This window comes from Pelobates fuscus, chromosome 11, assembly GCF_036172605.1.
Source record: "Pelobates fuscus isolate aPelFus1 chromosome 11, aPelFus1.pri, whole genome shotgun sequence".
NCBI classification, from domain to species: domain Eukaryota; kingdom Metazoa; phylum Chordata; class Amphibia; order Anura; family Pelobatidae; genus Pelobates; species Pelobates fuscus.
In genome coordinates this window covers 108,028,679-108,051,854 of record NC_086327.1, presented here as the reverse complement: position 1 = coordinate 108,051,854, position 23,176 = coordinate 108,028,679, and the positions used below count along the sequence as shown (strand labels likewise).

The window sequence follows — 23,176 nt, the reverse complement described above, 5'->3', positions numbered from 1 at the left end:
TCTCACTGCCTGATTATCGTTTAAAAAAAAAAAAATGTGCAGTATTATCATATGCCACAAATCTCATGCCTCTTGAAATGCCTGTTTTTTACGGTCGTGGCATGAAAAAACCTGTATGTTTAACTTTTGCACACAAAAAATAAATAAAAAAAATAAAATAAAAAAGGGACATTATAGTCACCAAAACAACTTTAGCTTAATGAAGCAGTTTTGGAGTATAGATTATGCCCCTGCATTAATTGTCTGACATTTAGGAGTTAAATAACTTTTGTTTCAGATGTAAAGTGATTCTTTTTACTTCCTGTTCTGCCTCACACACAGACACTGGAGGAGCTGTGACAGCATTGAGTTTTACACTCTACAACTGTTCATGCAGTCAAGTAGTAGAGGTGGCTGAATAGTCTACAGGGGACGCTTAAAACCAGGTGCCCTCAAGTGGTCAAGCTCAAGTAGGCCCCTGTTTCTTTCAAAGCAGCACATGTAGGAAGGTCAGCAGTGTTAACTGTATAGGAAAATGTTGAGGTCAGCTTCACTTTAATAGTGTACATATTAATACATATTAAGGGACTTAAAGGACCACTATAGTCACCCAGACCACTTCAGCTCAATGAAGTGGTCTGGGTGCCAGGTCCCACAGGTTTTAACCCTTCAGATGTAAACATAGCAGTTTCAAAAAAACTGCTACATTTACATTGCAGGGTTAATCCAGCCTCTAGTGGCTGTCTCCCTGACAGCGGCTAGAGGCGCTTCCCCGACACTCAATGCGAAAATTGCATTGAGCACACAGAATGTCCATAGGAAAGCATTGAGTAATGCTTTCCTATGGGCGGTTTGAATGTGCACGCGGCTCTGGCCGTGCACGCGCATTCGGTTCCACTTGGGAGCTCACATAGGAGGGGGAAGGAGAGGTCACCAGCGCCGAGGGAGCCTGGCACTGGATAAAGGTAAGTGGCTGAAGGGGTTTTAGCCCCTTCAGCCCAGCGGGAAGGGGGCGCTTAGGATGGGGGGGGACACAAGGACTATATAGTGCCAGGAAAATAAGTTTGTTTTCCTGGCACTATAGTGGTCCTTTAATGATACACCCTGAGGTGTCAGACAAAAAGCCTGTCCCCCGGATTTGTTTAAGAAGGAGTAGTTCTCTTTATTAAGTAATAGAAAGATTGTTTCACTATAATTTCCCATTCCTTTTTTAATATCCTGTCCCAGCAGAAAGCAAAAAAAAAACAAAAACAGGAAGTTTACAGTTCAAGTGCACGTGAAACAATACACCATACATCATTCGGAAACTGTGGATCATGTGCATAACCAAAATTTTTGGAGATAAGTAAAAAATTATTTTTTGTTTAACGTCAATTATTTTTTTCTTAATATTGTGGCAGTACCTGTGGGTTGTGCCACCTTAATTGGGACAAGCATCTACAAGATAGGAGTTAATTAAAAGTCCCTCCTCTTTATGCCATAAAGGGCTTCCCCCAACAAACCCACCTCAGTCGTAGCAAGAAAACACACCACACAAGTCAAATACAACAAATACATTTTTAATTCAAAGTGAGGGAGTGTTGTACTGCCACCATATTAAGGAACAAAAAAATTTTTTTACTGTAAGTAAAAATTTCTATTTTTTCTGGCATATGGTGGCAGTACCTGTGGGATATAGCAAGATTGCCATTGGGTGGGCATTACGCCACAACTGCTTGAAGCACCTTACGCCCAAATGCAGCTTCAGCGGATGAGAATACATCTAGCCTGTAATGCCTGATGAAGGTGTTGAACGATGACCAAGAGGCCGCCTTGCAAATTTCTTCGGGTGATGCAATAGCCTTTTCTGCCCATGATGTGGACATTGCTCTTGTGGAATGTCCTTTAAGAGAAGTAGGTATAGGAAGGTTACTGGAAGCATATGCCATTTTGATTGTATCAATCAACCAACGAGAGATAGAATTACGAGAGGCTCTTTCCCCTTTAAATTTCCCTGGGAAATTAACAGGTGATCAGATTTTCTGTAATCGGCAGTTCTTGAAAGGTAGATCTATAGAGCTCTTCTAACATCCAAGTTATGCCATTTTAGTTCGTGCAGCGAGGTGACATTATTGTATAAGGAAGGTAAAACGATGGGCTGATTAACAGCTCTAGAAGCGATAAACTTCGGAAGGAATGAAGGCTTAGGATGGAGCACTACCTTATCTTAATGGAATATAATGAATTTGTCTGATGAAAAAAGAGCGTGAAGTTCCCCTACTCTTTTGGCAGAGGTGATGGCTACGAAGAAGGCAATCTTGAGTCCTAGATTCCTTAATGGGACCTTCTACAAAAGGTTCAAAATTAGGTTCACAGAGCGCTTGCAGGACTGAAGAAAGATCCCAGGAGGGAAAATATGACTTCCTGGGTAGTCTAAGAAGCCTTACTGCTTTAAAGAATCTCCTAATTAGAAAATGCAACGCTAAATCCTTCACTAGAAAAAAAAAATTTTTTAAGGCAGATAGTTGGACTTTCAAAATGAAAAAAAAACAAAAAATAAAAAACAGACCTTTGTGAAGCCCATCCTGAAGGAAGTGTAAAATAGAATCAACCGTCAAGGATGTACTTGAAGACATTGATGTTCCTTACATGAATGTAGAAATTTTGCCCAAATTCTCATGTACAACTTTGAGGTGGAATGTCTAATTGAAGGAGTAATTGGACCCTGTCTTCCTGAAGATCCTGATGACTAAGGATTACCCTTGCAAAAGCCATGCCATCAATCTGAACATCTGTAGAGTTCCCAGTGGTGCCTGTTTTCTATCAGAGCTTTTGATATTGGAAGTTCCCAGTACGTGGAAGCCATCTTCTTCAAGTCCGAAAACCAGCTCCTGTTTGGCTGGTACAGAATGATTGCTAGAACCACTGCCCTGTCTGTTCTTATCTTTTGAAGAATTCTTGGGATCAGCTTTATTGGAGAAAGATGTACGCTAGGGAGAAATCCCATTGGTGTGATAGACCATTGAGGAAGTTGTGTCCTGAACAGGGAGACAAATTTGGGAACCTTTGTGTTAGCTCTTCTTGCCATAAGGTCAACGACAGGCATTCCAAATCTCTTCATTAGAACGTTGAATATCCTTGGGTTTAGAGACCACTCTTTCTGATCCCATTTTCCTCTGCTGAGGTAGTCGTCGATGACATTGTCGATGCCCTTTATGTGGACCGCGAGATGTCTAAGTGAACCTGAGCCCAGCACATAATGTCAGCGCATAGCCGAAACAGACTTTCGACTCTAGTGCCACCTTGTCTGTTGATGTAAGAGACCACTGTGTTGTCTGACTGTATACTTACAGGCCTCTTTTCTATCCAAGATCTGAATCAGTGAAGGGCATGAAAAACTGCCTTCAATTCTCTAATTTGTTGACCTTTTTTTTGTCTTCTGTGGACCAAGTATCTTGGCACATTAACAAATTTAGATGAGCGCCCCAGCCTCGGTTTGAGGCATCTGTGGTGACAACCACCTATTCTTTCAGTCTGAAGGTCAGACCTGCCGAAAGGAAATGTAAAGTTTTCCACCAGTTTAACCTGAGGAGATATAAATCTAAGTCTTCCTCTCTTTTTGACCAAGAAGAGAGGATTTCCCACTGAAGAGGCCTGATTTCTGATTTTGCCCATTTCCCATTTGACTGCGGGAATTGATGAGGTTAGATATCCCAGAACACTCATTGCCTGTCTTCTAGAGTAATATTCTCTTTTCTGTAAATAATCAGACACTTTCTTCAGGATTGTCTTTGTTTTGTCTGTAGTCAGATGTAGAGATAACGTTCTTGAGCATCGAATCGAAGGAATTCTATTTTTCTTAAAGGAAGTAGAATCGACTTCTTTAAGTTCAGTATCCAACAGTGTTCCTGAAGCACTTGGATTGTGAACCGAACCTTTTCCAACAGCAAAAGTCCAGGCTTTGAACTGGAAATGTAAAATACCTTTTCCCCTTTTTATGTCGAATCTCAGGAATCTTCTTCTTGAGGTAACTGCCATAGGGATATGAAGGTAAGCATCCCTGAGATCAAGCTTCACCATAAAATCCCCTTTCCGAAGAACTTGAGTTACGGAAGTAATGGTTTCCACTCTGAACCTTTGATAAGGAAGAAACTCGTTCACATTTTTTAAATCTAGGATCGGCCAAAAGGAATGGTCTGTTTTCGAGATTAGGAAGAGTCTTGAGTAGACCCCCTTGGAATTCCTGGGTCACCGGAACCGTTTCTATGACCCCTTTTTTTTTTTTTAATAGCAGAACCGTTTCTGCAAACAGAGCTTCTGATTTTTGGGAGGATGGATAAAGGGAAATGAGGAATTTTGGTTTGGGCAGGTTTGGAAAGTGCAATCGGTACCCTCTTTTCACCAGATTTAGAATCCATGGACTGCTTATAGTTTCTTCCAATCTTTTGAAGAAATGCTGGATTCTGCCTCCTACTCTCTTGGCATCAGAAATGCCTACCCTTGTCAGATCTAGAGATGTAAAATTTCTGGACATTTTGAAGCTCGGAAAAAAAAACCTAGTTTTTTTTCTGTTTTTTGGGTGGAAAAACTGAAATTTTTGGAAAAATTGAAAAAAATGCTACAATAACACTTTCGTCTTTTAAGATTGAAAGTCATTCTGTTACTTTAGGAACATAAAATATGACTATGGACAATTTGACTTGGCACAAAATTATCACAACTAGCTTTTTAAAAATATAGTGTAGCCAAACAATCACAAACAGAATTTACTTTTTTATAATATTTATTTGTAACAAAGGGAGCAACAATCTCCTGAACTGCTTACTAGTTTATGTGGCACAGTCAAAAAGCCTCCACAAAACAATTTTCAAAACCAAAAAGTAACAAATTTTATTTATTATTAAATAAAAATAAAAACCCCATTCTCATAAAAAGAATTGAAGATGGGAGAAGTGTTAAGAAGAGAGTGAAGCTAAGTTTCAATGGACATTTAAATCATCATCGTTTTAGGAGCTGAAATTGTCAGTATCGGTCTCTGCTTCTGCAGCTACTCTTTTTTGTCCGTCATTACAATTAGGAACTTCTAAAAACCCGAAGGTTTGCCCGGATCGAGACAAACTTCTCTACCCTTTCACATGTCAGTTTATTTCTTGACTGAGTGTTTCCAAACATAGACCAGATTCTTTCACATGCTGCAGAAGATGGAGGTATCTGGAGAAGGCGAGAAGCAATAGGAGTCAGAGGCCGTGTTGTGCAAAGACCTTGCCACCATGTTGCAGGAGGAATATGTTTGGCAGAATCCCAGATTGAATTCCTGGACCAAATCCCTGAAGATGTTCTATATTCTACAACATTTGAAAGTACCTTCCCAACATCAAGTCCAAAATGTGATGCTTGTTTTGTGATCCAGTCAAATGTAGTAGCAATGTCATCATCACTTATGTTTGCACCTTTGAATCTTGGATCCAACAGATTTGCAGCAGCATGAATTGGATGACAACAAAATTCTTCCCTTTTTTAAATAAAATCTTTCCCTTTACTTTCTTCTATAGTTGTAAGTGGAGATATACTGAGATTTTCAAAAACAGTTGGTCATTAGATAAGGAATTTCTGACAAAAGTGCACTATCTGATTCAGATGCAGTGATTGCTGCAGCAATTGGCTTTAGAATCTTCATGGAATTTTGTAGCTGAACCCAGAAGACATCCTGATCAAGAACAGTGTTTCTTACACTCCTGGGTACTTTAAGATCTTCAACGGTTAATGTTTCTTGAAGAGCTTCTTTGTTTTTTTTAGTAAACTTTCAAAGGAGATCACCACTCCAGCCCACCGAGTTTTACTAAAGAGCTTCAGCGTAACTATGCTATTCTTTGCATTTTTTTCGACTTTCTTCTTCTTGAAAACTGCAGCTACAATAAGAGTGCCTTTTACATGTTTAATAACTTCTTTGGATCGTCTATAGACCATTTGAAGGGTGTCTAACTTCATAATATCATTAAAAAGCAAGTTTAGCCCATGGGCTGCACATCCTATTGCAGTAATATGTGGTAAGCAAAGCAAATACTTTACCACTCCCAATTTTCTGGAGGACATCACAGATTTTACAGCTGATATAGTCTGCAGTATGTCTGTTCTCTCCTGTTTCAATGCTTTTGTAAAAAAATGGCTGAGGTGTTATAACAAAATGTATAATTCCTTCTCCTCTCACATTTGTCCATCCATCTGTAAGTAGTGCAAGACACAGTGCTTCATTAATTTTTCCTTGCACCGATTCCATTACACGTTCTGACTCCAAAAGAGACTTGCTCAAAGAATGTCTACTGGGCAATTGGTATGATGGTCTTAATAATTTCAAAGCTTCCTGCCAGTATGTATTTTCAGTTATTGAAACCGGCGTTCCAGAAGAATATATTGCTCTTGCAAGAACTTGATCAATTTTTCCCTGATCTTCAGGTGCCATCTTGTCTATAAATGAAGTTAGTGAATAATTTTTGGATGCAGCGGTCTTCAGTATCTGTTTACTTGAAGATGCTGCTGATGGGACAACACTTTGTGTTGCTGCTGACGTTATAGATGGAGTAGAAAGAGGACTTCTTGAACGAGATGGTTGAGAAAAACTGTGCATTGTCATCATTGTTGTCCTCTTCACTTCGATCCATGAAGGGTTTTTTTTTTATATCTTGTTACATACAAGAATGTGTTTTGTCATTCTAGTAGCATTTGGAAATGCATATTTCATCGGACAATATTTGCAAATCACATTTTTTTTTTTTTCCAGAACTTGTAATGTGAAAATGCCTCTATATGCTAGATGTTGGTCTCACCATTTTTCTGAGGGGAGTAGGAAATAAAGAATTTTGTAGCAACCTAACCAGTTGTTTGTCTGGAGAGTCCAACATCATCTCCTCTAAAGATTGCAACCTCAAGTTACTAGCTCTGGATACTGCTGCCCCTGCCAGCAAAGCTTTACATTGGAAACCTGTCGACTGGAAAGCATGCCTGCAGGAGGTCTTGGCCCTCTAGTCCATAGGATTCTTTAAAGCCGCTACTTCCCCTATCGGAATAGTGGTCTTTTTAGAAAGCTGAGCCACCTGGATATCCACGTTAGGCAATTCGGCCCATCTAGCATCATCCGTAATCTTGAACAATTCTTTAAAATGCCGGGAGATAAAGGCTCGCTTTTCCAGGTTTTCCCATTCCCTATAAAGAAGATCAAATAGGACTGGAGGTACAGGGAAACCTTTCTTACCCGTAGCAGTATTTTCCTGCAACAAACTGATTTACTTCCTTAGTTCATCAGGTGGGAACCCAGACTCCACACAAGCTGATTAACTAGAAACCTCTGAGTCAGCAGTAGACGAACATTCGCCTGAAGATATGTCAGAATTAGAAGAAGACCTCCTGCCTCTAAGAACCACCTCAGGCACAGCAGCAGAAACCTTATGTGACTCTTTAAAATAATCCAAAGTCTGAGCCAGGTTATCCTGAAACCAGGACAGGAATGATTGCATATTATTATGTTTGGATTTTTCCAAAGACTTTGATGCACATTGATTACACACTTTACTCCTAGTGCCATCCGGTAGGGGGGTGGAACAATCATTGCAAACTAAATGTTTGGCTTTGGATGAGGCCTTCCTAGTTGCAGGAGTAGGCATGTCTTTATCTATTTGCTGAGGGCTAGACATAAAATATATATACCTTTAAGACCCTAAACCGTTTAACAGAAAGCAAGATTTTCAAAGTAAAGATTTTTTCATTTTACCTCAAAACCCTCTGAGCTGTGTGGGGGGCTGGTGACACGGAGACTCCTTTCTGACCAGCATCCAGCATCCAGGAAACCGCACAGCATTTATACACCCATGGATTCAAATCCAGAATCATTTCCTGGAAGATCCGGTTCACGCGTGCAGCGGCATACCTGGAATTTCAGTGGAACGCAACACCGTGTGCGTTCCACCGCTGGCGCAGGGCCTGTAGCGTCATGAAGGTGTCCCCTGGCCCGCCCATAATCACAAAGCCGGAACCTACTCGGCGCAACATAAATAACTGAAAGGACTCCGGTACCTCCATGGACAGAGCCATGCCGTTCAGCCTACCACCCGGGCGGCTATCGGGCTTCCACCCCCTGACATCAACCAGTGTGCCTCACCTCAAGTAGAAGCTTGATACGTCCCGTGCTGGGACAAGGAAGAAAGTGGGTTTGCTGGGGGAAGCCCTTTATAGGATAAAGGGGAGGGACATTTAATTAACTCCTATCTTGTAGATGCTTGTCCCAATTCAGGAGGCAGAACCCACAGGTACTGCCACCATATGCCAGAAAAAAAAAATACATTTAAAAAAAATAAAAATATAAAACAGGCTTTGAAGGAAAATAAATATATATATATATATATATATATATATATATATATATATATATATATATATATATATATATATATATATATATATATATATATATATATATATATATTTAGCCTACAAAGTGAAATGTGTAAAAGGAGGGTGTAGGTGGGTGGCAGTCAGAGCGATCGAGGTCACCGGTGTAGGGACTGCTGGGGCTGTAAAGTCACCTGGAGTGGCTATGGCTGATTCCACCTTCAGCAACCTGCTGTTAATGGATTGCAGATTGGCCAGTATAGCAGCCAGAGTTTCCTGGGTGGAATCGGAGTAGCCAACTGGAGGCCCCTGTGAACTCGTGCCGGGGCTTGGGTCGTTGGCCTGAGTCGTCAGCAGTTTATAAAGTTCTGTCTTTCTGGTGGTGGCTGGAAAGAGGATCACCCTGAGCTCAGCTGATATTTTTGGATGGTCCAATATCTTAGGGATCTGGGAGTAGAAGGAGTGAGGGATTCCTCCGGAGACCCAGGCCTGGATGGCGTGCTGTGTACATCGTCTGATGGGGGATCGATGATTGGTTCTTGAGACATTCTGAAAGGAATAATGCTATGGATAAGTAGTATAGTGGAGGTGGGATGAGACCTCCGGAGAACTGGCCTGCTAGCTAATGCCAAAGCGAAGAATTATAACTAGAACCAAGTGACAGGTGAGGCACTGCTATTGCCAAGCGGCGGTGAGAGGCTCTACCTATGATTTGGGCAGAGGGGGTTTTGTGGCCACCAGAACAAGGTGGCAGGATGTCGGCCTCTCGGTGACTGTAAGAGATTCAAAAATGTGTGGCCGTGACATGGGAAGCCCTAACTGTAGCCCTAAAGAAGAGAGAGCGAGGTGGCTAGCTATGATTTGGTCGTGGGGCTGAACCTCCGTGTATGAGGTAGGGGTGTAGACCTCGCGGACCGCAGTATTATTAGGGGAAGCTAGGGCCAGCACCTGACCCTGATAGCTAGTTCTCTACCGTGACGGCTTGTCTCTTGAAGGAAGTATATAACATATGTAGATACTGACCTTGAGTGTTTGTCCTGTATATTTAGATAATGCTCAGGGCGACTTCAATATATATGTCTATATATACTGTGAAGAACAGGTCCAGTCCAGGAACCTAGGGGTAAGAAAGATGCTAGTAGGCCTGAGGCGTGCCATTGGTATGCCAAGTGTAAAAATGTAGAACGTATGGAATGGTGTGTAACAGTAAAACTGTATCGTAATCACCTGTGTAATCAGAGGGACCTGAACGTTGGTCCCAAAAAAATTTTGAGACAAGCCCCTGGGTTCCCACAACTGAGCAGTATTTGTGACAGGTATGAAGGTGAAGTGAGGCCTTGGAAGGACGTAATTGTAGTGAGTAAGATTTAAGGATACCTGATACTGAAATGTCGGGAACCAGGTAGCCTGATGGTCGTTGAAGGTGTAGTGAATCTGCGCAATGGTGCAGGTCTAAGTAATGATATGTAGAAATTAAAACATAATTAACACTTAATATAATAGTAACATGGAGAGTGAGGCATCTTTAAACCTTGTGTGTTTAAAGTTTTGAACCCACTTTGGGGGGTGGGAGGGTGTAACGGACCGTTTCAGCATGAAAGGGGAAAAATGCGTTTAGGCGATAATCCCCTTTTCCATAGACAGGCACAGCTACTGCAGAACATCACACTCCCGATCTGGATACGAAATAACACTCCGAACTGGAACAGCTGAACAAGAAAAGCAGACATCGGCTTACACTCTTGGCAGTCAGCATACAATCCCATTCCCCCAAAGACCGAGACGACACATCGCTTTGAGGGTTAAGTAAGACTCTAGACTGGGACACCCAGTCTGGCTTTTATTTCCAACTCACACATACAGGCCACACCCAGGGGGAGGCATAAAAGAACCAATGACATAGATGTTACCTCCCACACATCCCCTCCCCTTAGTGTGACACATAATCCCATTATGCATACAGAGTAAAATATACTTTTACACAACTTTCATAACTTTAAAACCATACATCACATTCACATAAAAATACATATCCACAATCAATCCATTCAGGGGAACAACATATTAAAAAATGGCATGAATCCGACCAGGGGTTCAAAAGTTACTAAAAGTATCTTTTATTCCCCCTGGCTCAAACAGTAAAAGTAAAACATCCCCACAATGCATCCTGGCTTCCTCCCTTCTGCCCTGGAGATAATTGGAGAAGAAATCTAATTATCCAGGACTAGAGGCAGACTCCATTAACCACATGGTTGCAAAAAGACAGTAAAAGACATAAACTTACATACTGATACATTTAACACATAAAACACACATTTCTACATATCCCCAGTTTAACTGAACACATAAATACCTACATAATATTTAAGACAGTATTACTGTGATATGTTACAAAGTCTTAAAGGGACATTAGTCCCAAAAGTCCCAATATGTCCATTGCTGATTTTAAAGGGCCAGTAGCAGCAATATAAATTATTACATGCCCAAATATAGTGTTTATAGAGCAATATGTCCATGGGCCGTAGTCGCAGGGCAGGAGGCTAGCAGCCAGGCCTCTCCAGTTCCCAGTGGCGAAGCTGGTTTCGCCACAGAGGGTATTATAAAAAAGGCCATGGAGGCTGAAAGGAGGCCTCAGGAGAAACGTAAAATTGTAACCTTTTTAACCGGATACCGTGAAACGGGATACTGGAACCACCTCCCGGAGTCTTCTTGAAGAAAAAGTAGTACAACCTAAAACGTTTTAATTTAGTAACAAAAAGGAACCTGAGTATAGTGTTTCAATATAAACTGAGATTTAGAAATAAGAGCTACTTCAGCACATCACCAAGTGAGTGGGCCGCGCTCAGGCAAGTCATCCCTAGGCCGAACTTTTCTGTGCACCCATTGGGCATAGGCTGAAAGGGTTGACATAGTGGACATGCGGTGCTTGGCTCCTGTCCCTACATTTTGCACCTCTTGAGACATTGTAACCGACGGCAGCAATCCATGGCCCAGATACCCCCCTCACAGCAAGTCTTATTTAATACTGAACATTGTTGTTATCATACTCCAATGGGGTCCTGTGGAGAGGTATATTAGCTGGTCAGTAATCGCCTAGCATGTCTATCAGCCTGTACTCATAATGATCCTACCCCTCCAACATGTTGTATGCATGCATAGAAAGCTTCAGCTAGATTCATACCATTGTCTTGCATGCCTCATAGACAGTTAACTGCAGCCTGCTTACTCTCCCATAATGTACACCAATTAAGCAACATCTCATATATGTACATTACTTTGATAAAGCATTACCTAGCAGGGATTCTTTACTGCATGTAGAAAGGTAATAACTGCCCTATCAGGTGGTACATTGTGGGGTTACTTAACTATACTTGCTGTTCTTAGCCTTGTTTACTTGGTTGGGAGTTTAATGCCAAGCACCATACCTCCTCCTTTGTTATCAATATAAATAAGGAGCTTTGCTCGGATATCAAAGTCACAAACGACAGCGCCACGTGAGGTCAGGACGTACAAGCTGATATATATATAAAAATATATAATTAGTCTGTTCATATCTGTTGTTACGCTACCTTAACCAAAAATAACAGTGCAGTATGCTTTGAATTACTATAAAAAACAACATTGTCTAATGTACATTACCAATGTAACAACGCATATCCATACTGTTGCCAATTGTTGTACTCACAAATGCACTGTCAAAAAAAAAGAATTAAAAAAAAAAAAAAAAAAAAAGAAATAAGAGCTACTGAAAAATTTAAACGTGGAGCTTGATAAATTTAAGAGGTTTGATGGGGCTCAGCCCATTGAGAGAGGAAAAAAACAAACCGTAAAGGGGTTAACTGTTTCTTTAAGAGAATATCCCTGGGAAAATATGCATAATTAATTGTGACAATGAGTGGCGAATAGTGCCACTTAGATTAAGGGAAAATGTAGGGAGAACCGTGAACATATGTTATAAAAGAATACATAGAGGAATATACTTAAATATTAAAATGCTTAAAACCTTATGCGTTCGGCTAACAAAAGTGCAAGAGGAATATAATAGGACCGCATGCGATAGATTTTTTTAACGAAATGCTAGTAACAAAGCCGATCGTACGTGTTTCGTCTAAACAAAAGTGAGAAACAGGCGAACGTAAGGGGAGTATAAGTGTTCGGTAAAATATTTTAACGAAAGAAGAACGAAAGCGTGTGTACTCTGCAGTCGGCTGAAAAGCCGCACGAACGCAGAAGTACACGAACGGCGGAATTACACGGACAGGTAAGAATATATATATCCCACGTTGATGCCTACGTGTGCGTGCTGGTCTCGTGACTGGAAGCCGGGTAACTAGTAGGGAATACCGCGGGGCAGCCGGTGGACGAGCAGAGCCCGGAGGTCGACGGCAGGAGCTGCAGAAGACTGACTGCTTGTTTGAGTCAAGACTGGTCGGGAACAACGGACCAGAAGTGCAGGTAACTATGGAAGTCAAAACAGCTTGAACGGCAAAGGTAAGTAGGGTGGTAGGGTTTATATAGGTTCATAACTACTCCCACAAATTCAGGCCAAATGGCCTTCCAACATATATACACATACACACAAACAAATAAAACTAGCCATTTAGGAAATCAAAGAGGTAAGCAAGTATACTATTTCGATAGGCCTAGCTGTGGGGGAAAAAGAAAACAAAATAAATTCAAATAATGAATACTTTTCTGTCTCCCTTACCGGCTCCTATCAACTGAATGAGCGACACGGTGAAGTCTTCGTTACATTGTTTCACAAGGTTGGAAATGATTAATCCTATCACAACAATCAGAGACAGGATTGTGCCGACAAAAAAGAGTTTAATTATCCAGGCCAACTCCGCCCAGCGCTTGATCTAGAATTGATAAAAGAATACATTTAGAAAAAATATATATTTAAAATAATAAGAAAAAACGCATAGATATATGAATATAAATAGGAAGGGAAAAACCGTACCACAGCTATTTATAAGGTGGCCACTAAACGGCCCAGTGGCTCTGTACCTACTGTGAGCCCATTCCATTGTGTCCAGGGGGGTGAATAGAGGTTCTTTGCACTTCTTTCCTCACCCGCCCTAGTACAACATTTCTACATAGATGCCTGTGCACGCCAGAGTTTACCCAGAGCATCACAAAGTAGATTTGACATAGTGGTTATGGCGCCAGAATTACCCTGGTGCCCTTCCACTGTAAGCAGTCACACGGTTTGGCAACTTACATGGAGTTAGCCAGTCACCAATTACCTCTTCTTCCGCAGCCTGAAAACTCCTGTAGGGTCAGCAAATTGGTTGAGAGAATTAGCTAAGCACTCTCAGCCAATTAACGGTACTGCCAGGCTTAGTTCAGTGAAGTGAAGTTACAAGGGCACAGGAGAAGGTAACTGGCAGACTCCAGGTAAGTTGTCAAACTTTTCGCAGACAGTTTTACTACTTACTTTAGAAGGGCACCAAACATGCTGCAGAGGTTATGGTGCTTGGAATGCTCCTAGAAATCACAATTTAGAATACTGAGATTTAAAGGGACAGTATAGGCACCCAGATCCCTCCATCTCATTGAAGTGGTCTGGGTGCAGTGACACTGTCCCATTAACCCTGCAATGGTAATTATTTCTCAAAAACTGCAATAATTACCTTGCAGGGTTAAGACCGCGTCTAGTGGCGGTCAGACAGCCACCAGACACATTTCCTGGTGATTAGGTAACTTTTGGTCGACTACCCGACGCTGGCCATCCTCACGCTCTGCATGAGAACATACAGCGTCAGTCAAACCCCCATAGGAAAGCATTGCAGCGAGGGACATCGATACTGGAATCGGGCAAGTACAGTAGGTAACTCAAATCACTCAACTGTATAGAAATTTGCTTTGTGTGCGAGATGTGGCAGCCCTAGACATCCTACCACAAGGAAATCCTAAACTATTTACCAGTATATCACATTGCTGTAATAGGAATTAGTACAGTAAGGGATATTACGCAACACGTTCTCATTTCCTCAAATGGAAAAGTTACACAAACAGATCAGTTGTGAGTTCTATTTCATTCCATAAATGAACGGATGGATGTTACTGTGTCTCTTACAACACTGTGGGATCGTTTAACAGAATCGCCTTTGGGGATATGTTTTCTACCTGGGTCACGCCAGACCATAAACATCTATGTACAAGCCAATACCAAGGGCAAGTCAGGTGGAAGATGTGGATGTAGTGAGCTAGTGATGGTGTTCACTAGGGAAGCGTTCTGGCTGTAAAACCTATTTAAGCTCAAGCGTTGCAGTCTTGATTCACGTTCTGCCTTTCACACATTCTGATATCAAGAACACGAATGTAGGGAGTTTGGCAATAGCAATATTCTATTAATCAGCTGATGAAAATGGTAAAATCTCACAATAATCGTTTGCTCTTTTTTGGGGGGGGGGGGGGGAGAAAAGCTCTCTAAATATTGGGGAATATTTATCAGAGTGTTGCGGACAGTTTGCTCCTGTCTAGGGCCTCGATTACAGTCAAGCCGATAACATTTATTAGCTCCCATTAAGCCTTTTAATCGGGTTGAAATTACAATTACATTAACGCGGGTCGAAATTACAATTACATTAACGCGGTTAAAGGCTTATTGGGAGACGATAATGATCAGACTGAGACTAAATGCCCTTTTTTTAAGGACATTACCATGTTTCCAAATAAATTTGCCATTTAACTTTCAGAGGTATAAGTGGCTAACAGATACTCACAGGTCCAAAAGGTGTAGAGATGAGAGGTTGATGCCGTGGCCTCAGATTTATTGGAGGGCAACCACTTTCATCATTGTTTGGTGAAATAATATGCCTGTAAAATTGAAACAAAATGTATGCACACAGAAATGTTAAAGTTCAAGCTATGTGGTGCAATCCAAGGGGCACAGCAGCTGAACGAGAGTAGTACAAGGAGAACAGCAGTCCAGCATGCGCTGTAGTGGTTAAAGTGCCAGAAGTGTCCTGGTACCCCTCCCAATTGTAAGTAGCAAGACCATTTGACTCCATACCTGGGGCTACCCCCCAATGCCACGCTCCATGCCTTTTTGGAGGCAGAAGCTCCTCTGAGGATCTACAGCTCACCTGAGTTTAAGCCCAGCAGTGCAGGACCAGCCCATTTAAGAGGAACATCAATGAAGCTCAGTAAAAAGTGATTCCTGCAACAAGCAGCAGTGGCCGGGTAAGGGTTACTAAACTGTTTGACTACTTATATAAGTGGGTGGTACCAGGCCACTCCTGGCACCATAACCACTACAGAATGCTTTAACCCCTTAAGGACCAAACTTCTGGAATAAAAGGGAATCATGACATGTCACACATGTCATGTGTCCTTAAGGGGTTAAATATATTTAAGAGTCCATCTAGCAGGATTTGGCTGTATTACATAGAAAGGTCCAGCACATTTTAACGTAGAGGACTTTTAGAAAGCTCTTTTTACTCCTGACCTAAACTATAACTTACTAAATGTGAAAAAAAGTGCAATTTAAATTAAATAAAATTTATAAAAAAAAAAAAAACTTATGCTTATCATGTGGCAGTGAAGTACACACCTTTTGAATGACTGAAAATGAAACAAAAAAAAATATACAGAAACTAAACAGAAATTGGCAGTGAAATTAAAAGAATTAAACATTCACCAACAAATACAATTTCTGAAGCCAACTAAAAACCATGTGGCAATTTGAAAATAGCATTTAAATAAAAATTAGTTACGAACCACTCTCATAGATACAAACTTTAAAAAAAAACATGTAGGACAGTACATGGAATAAGAATTAAGGTGTCATTTGGATTCATAATTAAATCTAGGAGAGTCCCCTAAAAAAATGCCTTAATTATGTGATATTAATTAAGGACAGCACAGGACTCTCCCATGCTGCAGGGGATCATTTCTCATATTCTACCCACCAGGATTAATAAAGGTATTATTGTGCAGGGAAATACAGGATAATCTTCAAACTCCAAGTCACGTTATATTGTGATGACACTAGCCATGAGGTAATGTGTGATTCTGTATACAGTACTGAATGCTAATAAGAATCACCCTCCCTCCAGATTCAGGTACCGCATTGCCCTGGAAGTCTGTATAGTCTGAGTGCTGCACTCTGCGTGACAGGTTCCACGGGTGACAGTGACAGCAAGTGGCCACCTACCTCTTGTCCTCCTCCATGTTGGGGGCGATCAGCGCTGTGCACACTGCCCAGTGTCTTGCAGCAGGAATTAGCAGGGCCCGAGGAATATCCGCCAGACAGCCCCACGCACGTCACTTCCACGGCCGGGACCACCTGAACCCACGCAGCTGCAACAATGTATCCAGCTCACAGCCTGCGCATTTGGGAACCCTGCTAGAATGCCGCCCAGTGCATCATGGGATCGTCATACATTTATACAGGATATCTTCCTGGACTGTCTGTGCCTTTAAATCCACCCCTGAGCCTGTCACTGTTTGTGTAATTTTTGTGGCATTTAATGTTTTTTTTTTTGTTGTTTTTTTTTTTTCGTTTTGCACTATGCAGCCCTTTTCTTCGCCAAATGCACTCAATTCTCTACTCAGCCAAAATAACTTAAATAAGTGAAACCATTTTATTGGGGAACTACTAACCACTCTATGAATATGTATTGCATTTACTATGAAGTGCAATGGTTAGTTGCTGCTGCTAGGATATCTGAGTGCTATTGGAAGTTGCATGGAGTTTAACTTTAATCATCATCACAATCAATGTTTTGGTGTTACACTTACACAGGGTTCATTACAATGCAGCAGCACTTTGGTATTTCTGTGCCTTAACCCCTTAAGGACCAAACTTCTGGAATAAAAGGGAATCATGAAATGTCACACATGTCATGTGTCCTTAAAGGGACACTCCAGGCACCCAGACCACTTCTGCTTATTGGAGTGGTCTGGGTGCCAACTCCCACTACCCTTAACCCTGCAAGTGTAATTATTGCAGTTTTTCATAAACTGCAATATTTACATTGCAGGCTTAACTCCACCTCTAGTGGCTGTCTATTAGACAGCCACTAGAGGTCACTTCCTGGGTTCTAGCACAGGTTTCCTGTGCTAGAGCGTCGCTGGACGTCCTCACGCTGTGTGAGGACCTCCAGCGTCGCTCAAAACCCGATAGGAAAGCATTGAAATGATTTTTCAATGCTTTCCTATGGGGAGACGTAATGCGCATGCGCGGAATTTCCGCGCATGCGCATTAGGTCTCCTCGGCCGGTGAGCGAGATTAGTCTCGCCCACCGGCCGACGTAATCACTAGGAGGAGCGTTGCGGAGGCGGAGACAGCGGCGAGGGACATCGCCGCTGTCCCAGGTAAGTGACTGAAGGGGTTTTCACCCCTTCAGTAACCGGGCATTGGTGGGTGGGAGGGAGAGGGACCCTCCAGTGCCAGAAAAACGGATAGTTTTTCTGGCACTGGAGTTTCCCTTTAAGGGGTTAATGAAGCAGTTTTAGTGCATAGAACAGTGGTTCACAAACTTTTTAGGTTCAAGGCGGCCTTAATATTTACATATTTTTCCAAGGCGCCCCAAGTCAAAAAAATCTCTACGTTGTATTTATGTATAGCGCAGTGGCATATACTGGGCCCCTGTTTGGCAGAAATGCTTGCCGTTTAAGTGCAGATCCAGAACCTAATTTTGGAAGGGCACTGGTAGTGTGGTGGAATCTCGGTAAAAATAAATTTAGTAGGCCGAGATTAACACGTGGCATGTGTACGTGCATATGCTGACGTATCGATCAGTTGGTTGCACGTGGCAAGATACGATCAGTAGTGTACGGAGCATGTGCAAGAATACAGGATATAGTATTCCCCCTCCTCCATTGTGCTGGACAAGCCATGCGGTCAAACAGGAAGTTAATTCTTATTTGTGTTGATTGGTTAAGAGAATGTGCGGGTGGAGCTTAATATGGGAGGAGTTATATGCCTATATAAGGAGCCTGCACTATTGTCCGGGGCTCAGACTTTGCTGTATTTTGGTGACGCTAGTCCCTCTGAGTCCCGATCGGTGATCCAATAAAGAATCTCTTCCTTCCTGAAGAAACCTGTGTCCATCTCTCTGTGCTTGGCTTCCGTCAGTTTCTCCGGTATCATTTGGTGCATTGGCCGGGAAGCTCATCGTTCAACGGTAGCTGAGAGGCAGAGGCGTGAGACGGTCTATCTTTGCCCACGTTCTCTACGGCTGCACCCCTGAACTTCTGCGTGGACCTCCCTTCGTCTCGGCGCCACTGGTCTGTTGTCCAGGAGATCATCGGCCTCTACGTGAGAAGTGCTGGGGTGTCCCCGTCGATGAGTGTGAACTCAGGTTCAGGAACGAGGAGGTAAGATAACTGCTGTTTTAGACGGCAGGACCCGCTAGGGGTATACCGATTGTGCGGTAGGCCCAAAGGGGTTTTTGAATCTGTATCTGCCCCCTCTGTCGGAGGGAAGGAGCGAAGGCGCACCGCTCGATCGAACGCTCTTTAGTCAGACCGTTTGATTTGGTTAGTCAGGCAGGGCGCTCTGGTGTAAAATAAGCCCTAGCCGGACACCGGTGTCTTGTCTAGACTAGCGTTCTAGGGTGTATATTTTGTTCGCTAGGTCGGAGGGACCGGGAGACTAAGCGGCGTCTGTGTAAATCCGGTTCGCTAGTTCTCATCCTATCTGGGCTAAGTGGGAAGGCGTGTAAATTTGGAACCCACTAGACTTTTGATAGTGCGACTAAGAGGCGTCTGTGTAAATTCGGTTCTCTAGCTCGCTATATATGTGGTGATTGGGCAGTGTGGCTAACCAAAACGTATGTAGATTGTTTTTAGGTAGTCCATTCAAGGTACTGGCCAATAGTTTAGTTGGGAATTGTAAATGTGTTAACGATTGTTTTAGTAAAGTGTATATCTTGTTAGATAGCGCGAGCTCAGCCGTCTAGCGAGAGTGTTAATAGTGTGTTGCTGTATTATAGTGCACGGTACCATAACCCTGTATATTTACTGACATTGTATAATAAGTACTAATCATTGTCGTCCATTGCATGTTTAACACCATAACCACTAATAATTGTATTGTGACCTTAACTTGTGCTTTGACCTATGCTAACCGTACTGTAACCGCTATTTGTAAAAGACGATGTTACTGGGGTGTGTTATAGACGGGTAATTTGTATATAGAGAATTATAGCGTGGGTGACTGTATAGTTACGCCAAAGGGCATAATATTGATTATATAGTGACTGGTGTAACAGCTGTGTGTGTACGGGAATTCCCTGGGTGATTATTGTTATTGTGTACGTTTCACTTGGTAACCGTACCACGTGGTGCTGTTGCCAGAGGAAACGGGTGTGACTGTTGAATAAGTACGCGTGTATAGTATTCGTTGTCGACGACGTTCCATTGTTAAATATGGGTGCGTCGCAGTCAACGATTCCGGATCCCTTAGGATGTATGGTTAAGAATTTTAAAAAGGGATTCAAAGTTTGTGATTTTGGGGTAAAGATGTCTCCTGTACGTTTGGTCACTTTGTGTACTAGGGAGTGGCCTACTTTGGTTGCGGCATGGCCGCCACGTGGCAGTTTGGATCCAACTCTGGTACAGCGCTTACACGTGGCTGTATCAGGTAGGCCTGAACTTTACGGCCAGTTTCCTTATATTGACTGTTGGAGACAGGCCGTAAATGACTCGCCAAAATGGCTCCAGACATGCCACGAGGAGCAGTGTCGCCTCATGGTAGCTAGGACTTGTTCGTCCACTAGGACTGGTGTTAGGCCCATTTTGGACACGCCCCCTGAGTCCGAGATCCCTTTGCCGCCCCCTTACTTTCCGTTAAGAAGAAGTGACGCAAACGCAGGAAGCCCTGCACCCCTCCCCTCATTACCCTCATCCACTTCCGCTTCCTCCTCCAGTACAGGATCCACCCCCCCTCGTACTAAATCTCCCCTTCCGGAACCAGAACCCACCCCCATTAAAAACGAATATCCTGATTTGGCGCCACTTCAGACTTCCGGTCAAGCTTCATCTAGCTCGGCCCGAAGTGTTCTATTTACAACCTTTTCCCAAAACCAACCTCCCACATCCCCATACCCTATCTCTCCCCGATCGGAACCCATGACTGACGCTTCCCTACGTAGCCCCATCCAAACCCGACAGTTGACTGGTGCCCAACAATTAAAGCACTATCAGATGCCTCTTCGCTTAAATCCCGGGTCAGCTTATATCGATGCCGCAGGACAAATGGCACACGCTGACCCAGTCTTCGTATATGTCCCATTTACCACTACCGACCTTTTAAACTGGAAGACCCATAATTCCTCGTATACTGAGAAACCACAAGCCATGACTGATCTGTTCACCTCAATAGTACAGACGCACAATCCGACATGGGCTGATTGCCAGCAGTTACTAATGACTTTATTTAACAATGAGGAAAGGACAAGAATAAATCAGGCAGCCATTAAAGCATTAGAAGATAGAGCCCGTGCTTTGAACCAAGCTAATCCAGCAGCATGGGCCGCAACACACTATCCCAACACTGATCCCGATTGGAACGTAAATGGTGCTGATATGGTTCAACTTAGAGCCTATAGAGACGCTATAATTGCTGGCATGAAAGCCGGAGGAAAGAAAGCCATTAACATGTCGAAGACAGTTGAGGTGATTCAGAAAAGCGATGAAGCGCCCAGTGTCTTTTATGACCGATTATTGGAGGCGTACCGCTTGTACACCCCCTTTAATCCGGAAGACGCAGACAATTCCCGAATGGTTAACTCCGCCTTTGTCAGCCAAGCATACGGAGATATTAAGCGCAAGCTACAAAAGTTAGAAGGGTTTGCAGGTATGTCCATCACCCAACTAATGGAGGTAGCAAATAAGGTCTATATGAACAGGGATACAGAAAGTAAGAAAGAGGAAGAGCGCAAGATGCGTAAAAAGGCTGATATGCTAGCGGTAGCGATCGCAGGCGTAGATAGACGGGGCCCAGATAGAGGCGATAGTAGATGGAATGAGGAACCTCTAAGTAGAAATCAGTGCGCTTACTGTAGGGAAGAAGGGCATTGGAGAAATGAGTGTCCGCGAAGGGAACAGTCTGAGAAAGACAGACCTAGGACAGGTTATGGAAACTTTAGAGGCAGAGCGAGAGGTAGAGGAGGCCCCGGAGGGAGTAATGGTTATAGAGGGAGTAATGGGAACAGAGGAAGTGTTAGGGAAGACAGGTATATTCCAGCAGCGCAAAGGTCCCGCGATAGAGAAGGTAGGGACTTCGTAGGATTGGCTGACACGGTCATGGAGGACTATTGATACCGACCGGGCTCCATCCCCCTTGGTCGAGCGGAGCCTATGGTCGATGTATCAATAGGGGGAAAAAGGAGCGCGTTCATGATCGACACTGGTGCTGAACATTCAGTGGTGACTAATCTAGTTGCTCCTCCATCTGGAAGGACTATTACTGTGATAGGAGCAACTGGAAGAAGTGCTGAAAGACCGGTTCTTAAAAGTCGACTCTGTACATTGGGAGGCCACGTAGTAAAACACCAATTCCTTTATATGCCTGAATGTCCAGTCCAATTGCTGGGACGTGATATGCTATCAAAATTACAAGCGCAGATTACGTTCCTACCAAATGGAACAACATCCTTAAAGTTTAATGGACCTTCAGGTATTATGACTTTATCCGTACCAAAGGAAGAAGAGTGGCGACTTTATACAGTGTTGACTAGCCAAAACCCTAGGAGTGATGAGACATTATTTAACATACCAGGAGTTTGGGCAGAGAACAACCCACCAGGACTGGCCCGCAATATTCCACCTATAAAAATTGAACTAAAACTTGGGGTTTATCCAGTAAGCCTAAGACAATACCACATCCCGCAGAAGGCTAAGAAGAACATCCAATCCTATCTGGATAAGTTCATACGGTATGGTATCCTAAAATTCTGTACTTCCCCCTGGAACACCCCATTGCTGCCTGTTCAAAAGCCCGGTACAGATGAGTATCGACCTGTGCAGGACTTGAGAGCAGTCAATGATGCGGTTGTTAGCATACATCCAGTTGTACCCAATCCATATAACCTGCTTGCTTTAATTCCGGGCGGGGCTACTTACTTCACAGTCTTAGATCTCAAAGATGCCTTCTTTTGCCTCCGAATTGCCGCAGAAAGTCAATGTATTTTCGCTTTCCAATGGGAGAACGCTGTAACGGGCTCAAAACGCCAAATGACTTGGACAAGACTGCCCCAAGGGTTTAAAAATTCACCTACCCTATTTGGTTCAGCCCTAAGTCAAGATCTATTGGATTTCGAGTCCATCCCAGGAGAGTGTGTCTTGTTACAATATGTAGATGACTTGTTGATAGCAGCAGTTACAAAAGAAATCTGTCAGCAAGCAACGCACGATCTACTACACATTCTCTGGAAGGCAGGATACAAGGTGTCCAGAAAGAAGGCTCAGTTGTGTTTGCCAACTGTCAAGTATCTGGGATTCCATATCTCTGAAGGTCAAAGGATTATGGGGCCAGAGAGAAAAGAAGCTGTCTGCCAAATACCAATACCCAAGAATAGAAGACAAGTGCGAGAATTCTTGGGGGCAGCAGGCTTCTGTAGGATATGGATTCCCAGCTATGCGATACTAGCAAAACCTCTGTACGCAGCTATCAAAGGTACAGAGCACGACCCCTTCTTATGGACCCAAGAACAGCAAACGGCATTTGAAGATGTGAAGAAGGCTTTGATGAGTGCCCCAGCATTAGGTCTACCTGATCACACACGACCATTCTACTTATATGTACACGAGCAAAGAAGAATGGCTGTGGGAGTATTGACACAGTACTTGGGATCATGGCAAAGACCTGTTGCCTACA

General features: G+C 42.9%; 1 protein-coding gene across 1 annotated transcript in view; it reads right to left on the bottom strand.

Annotated features, from left to right (window-relative positions):
* LOC134577576 (uncharacterized) overlaps nt 1-16,750 on the bottom strand; it is a 43,564-nt gene extending 26,814 nt beyond the window's left edge. The window contains exons 1-3 of the mRNA XM_063436392.1: nt 16,505-16,750; nt 15,072-15,165; nt 13,049-13,202 (exon numbers count right to left, since the gene is read on the bottom strand). Coding sequence (XP_063292462.1) covers nt 13,049-13,202; nt 15,072-15,165; nt 16,505-16,521 — 265 coding nt within the window. The 5' untranslated portion in view covers nt 16,522-16,750. The remainder of the gene's footprint in view (nt 1-13,048; nt 13,203-15,071; nt 15,166-16,504) is intronic.
* Between the last annotated feature and the right edge of the window lie 6,426 nt (nt 16,751-23,176).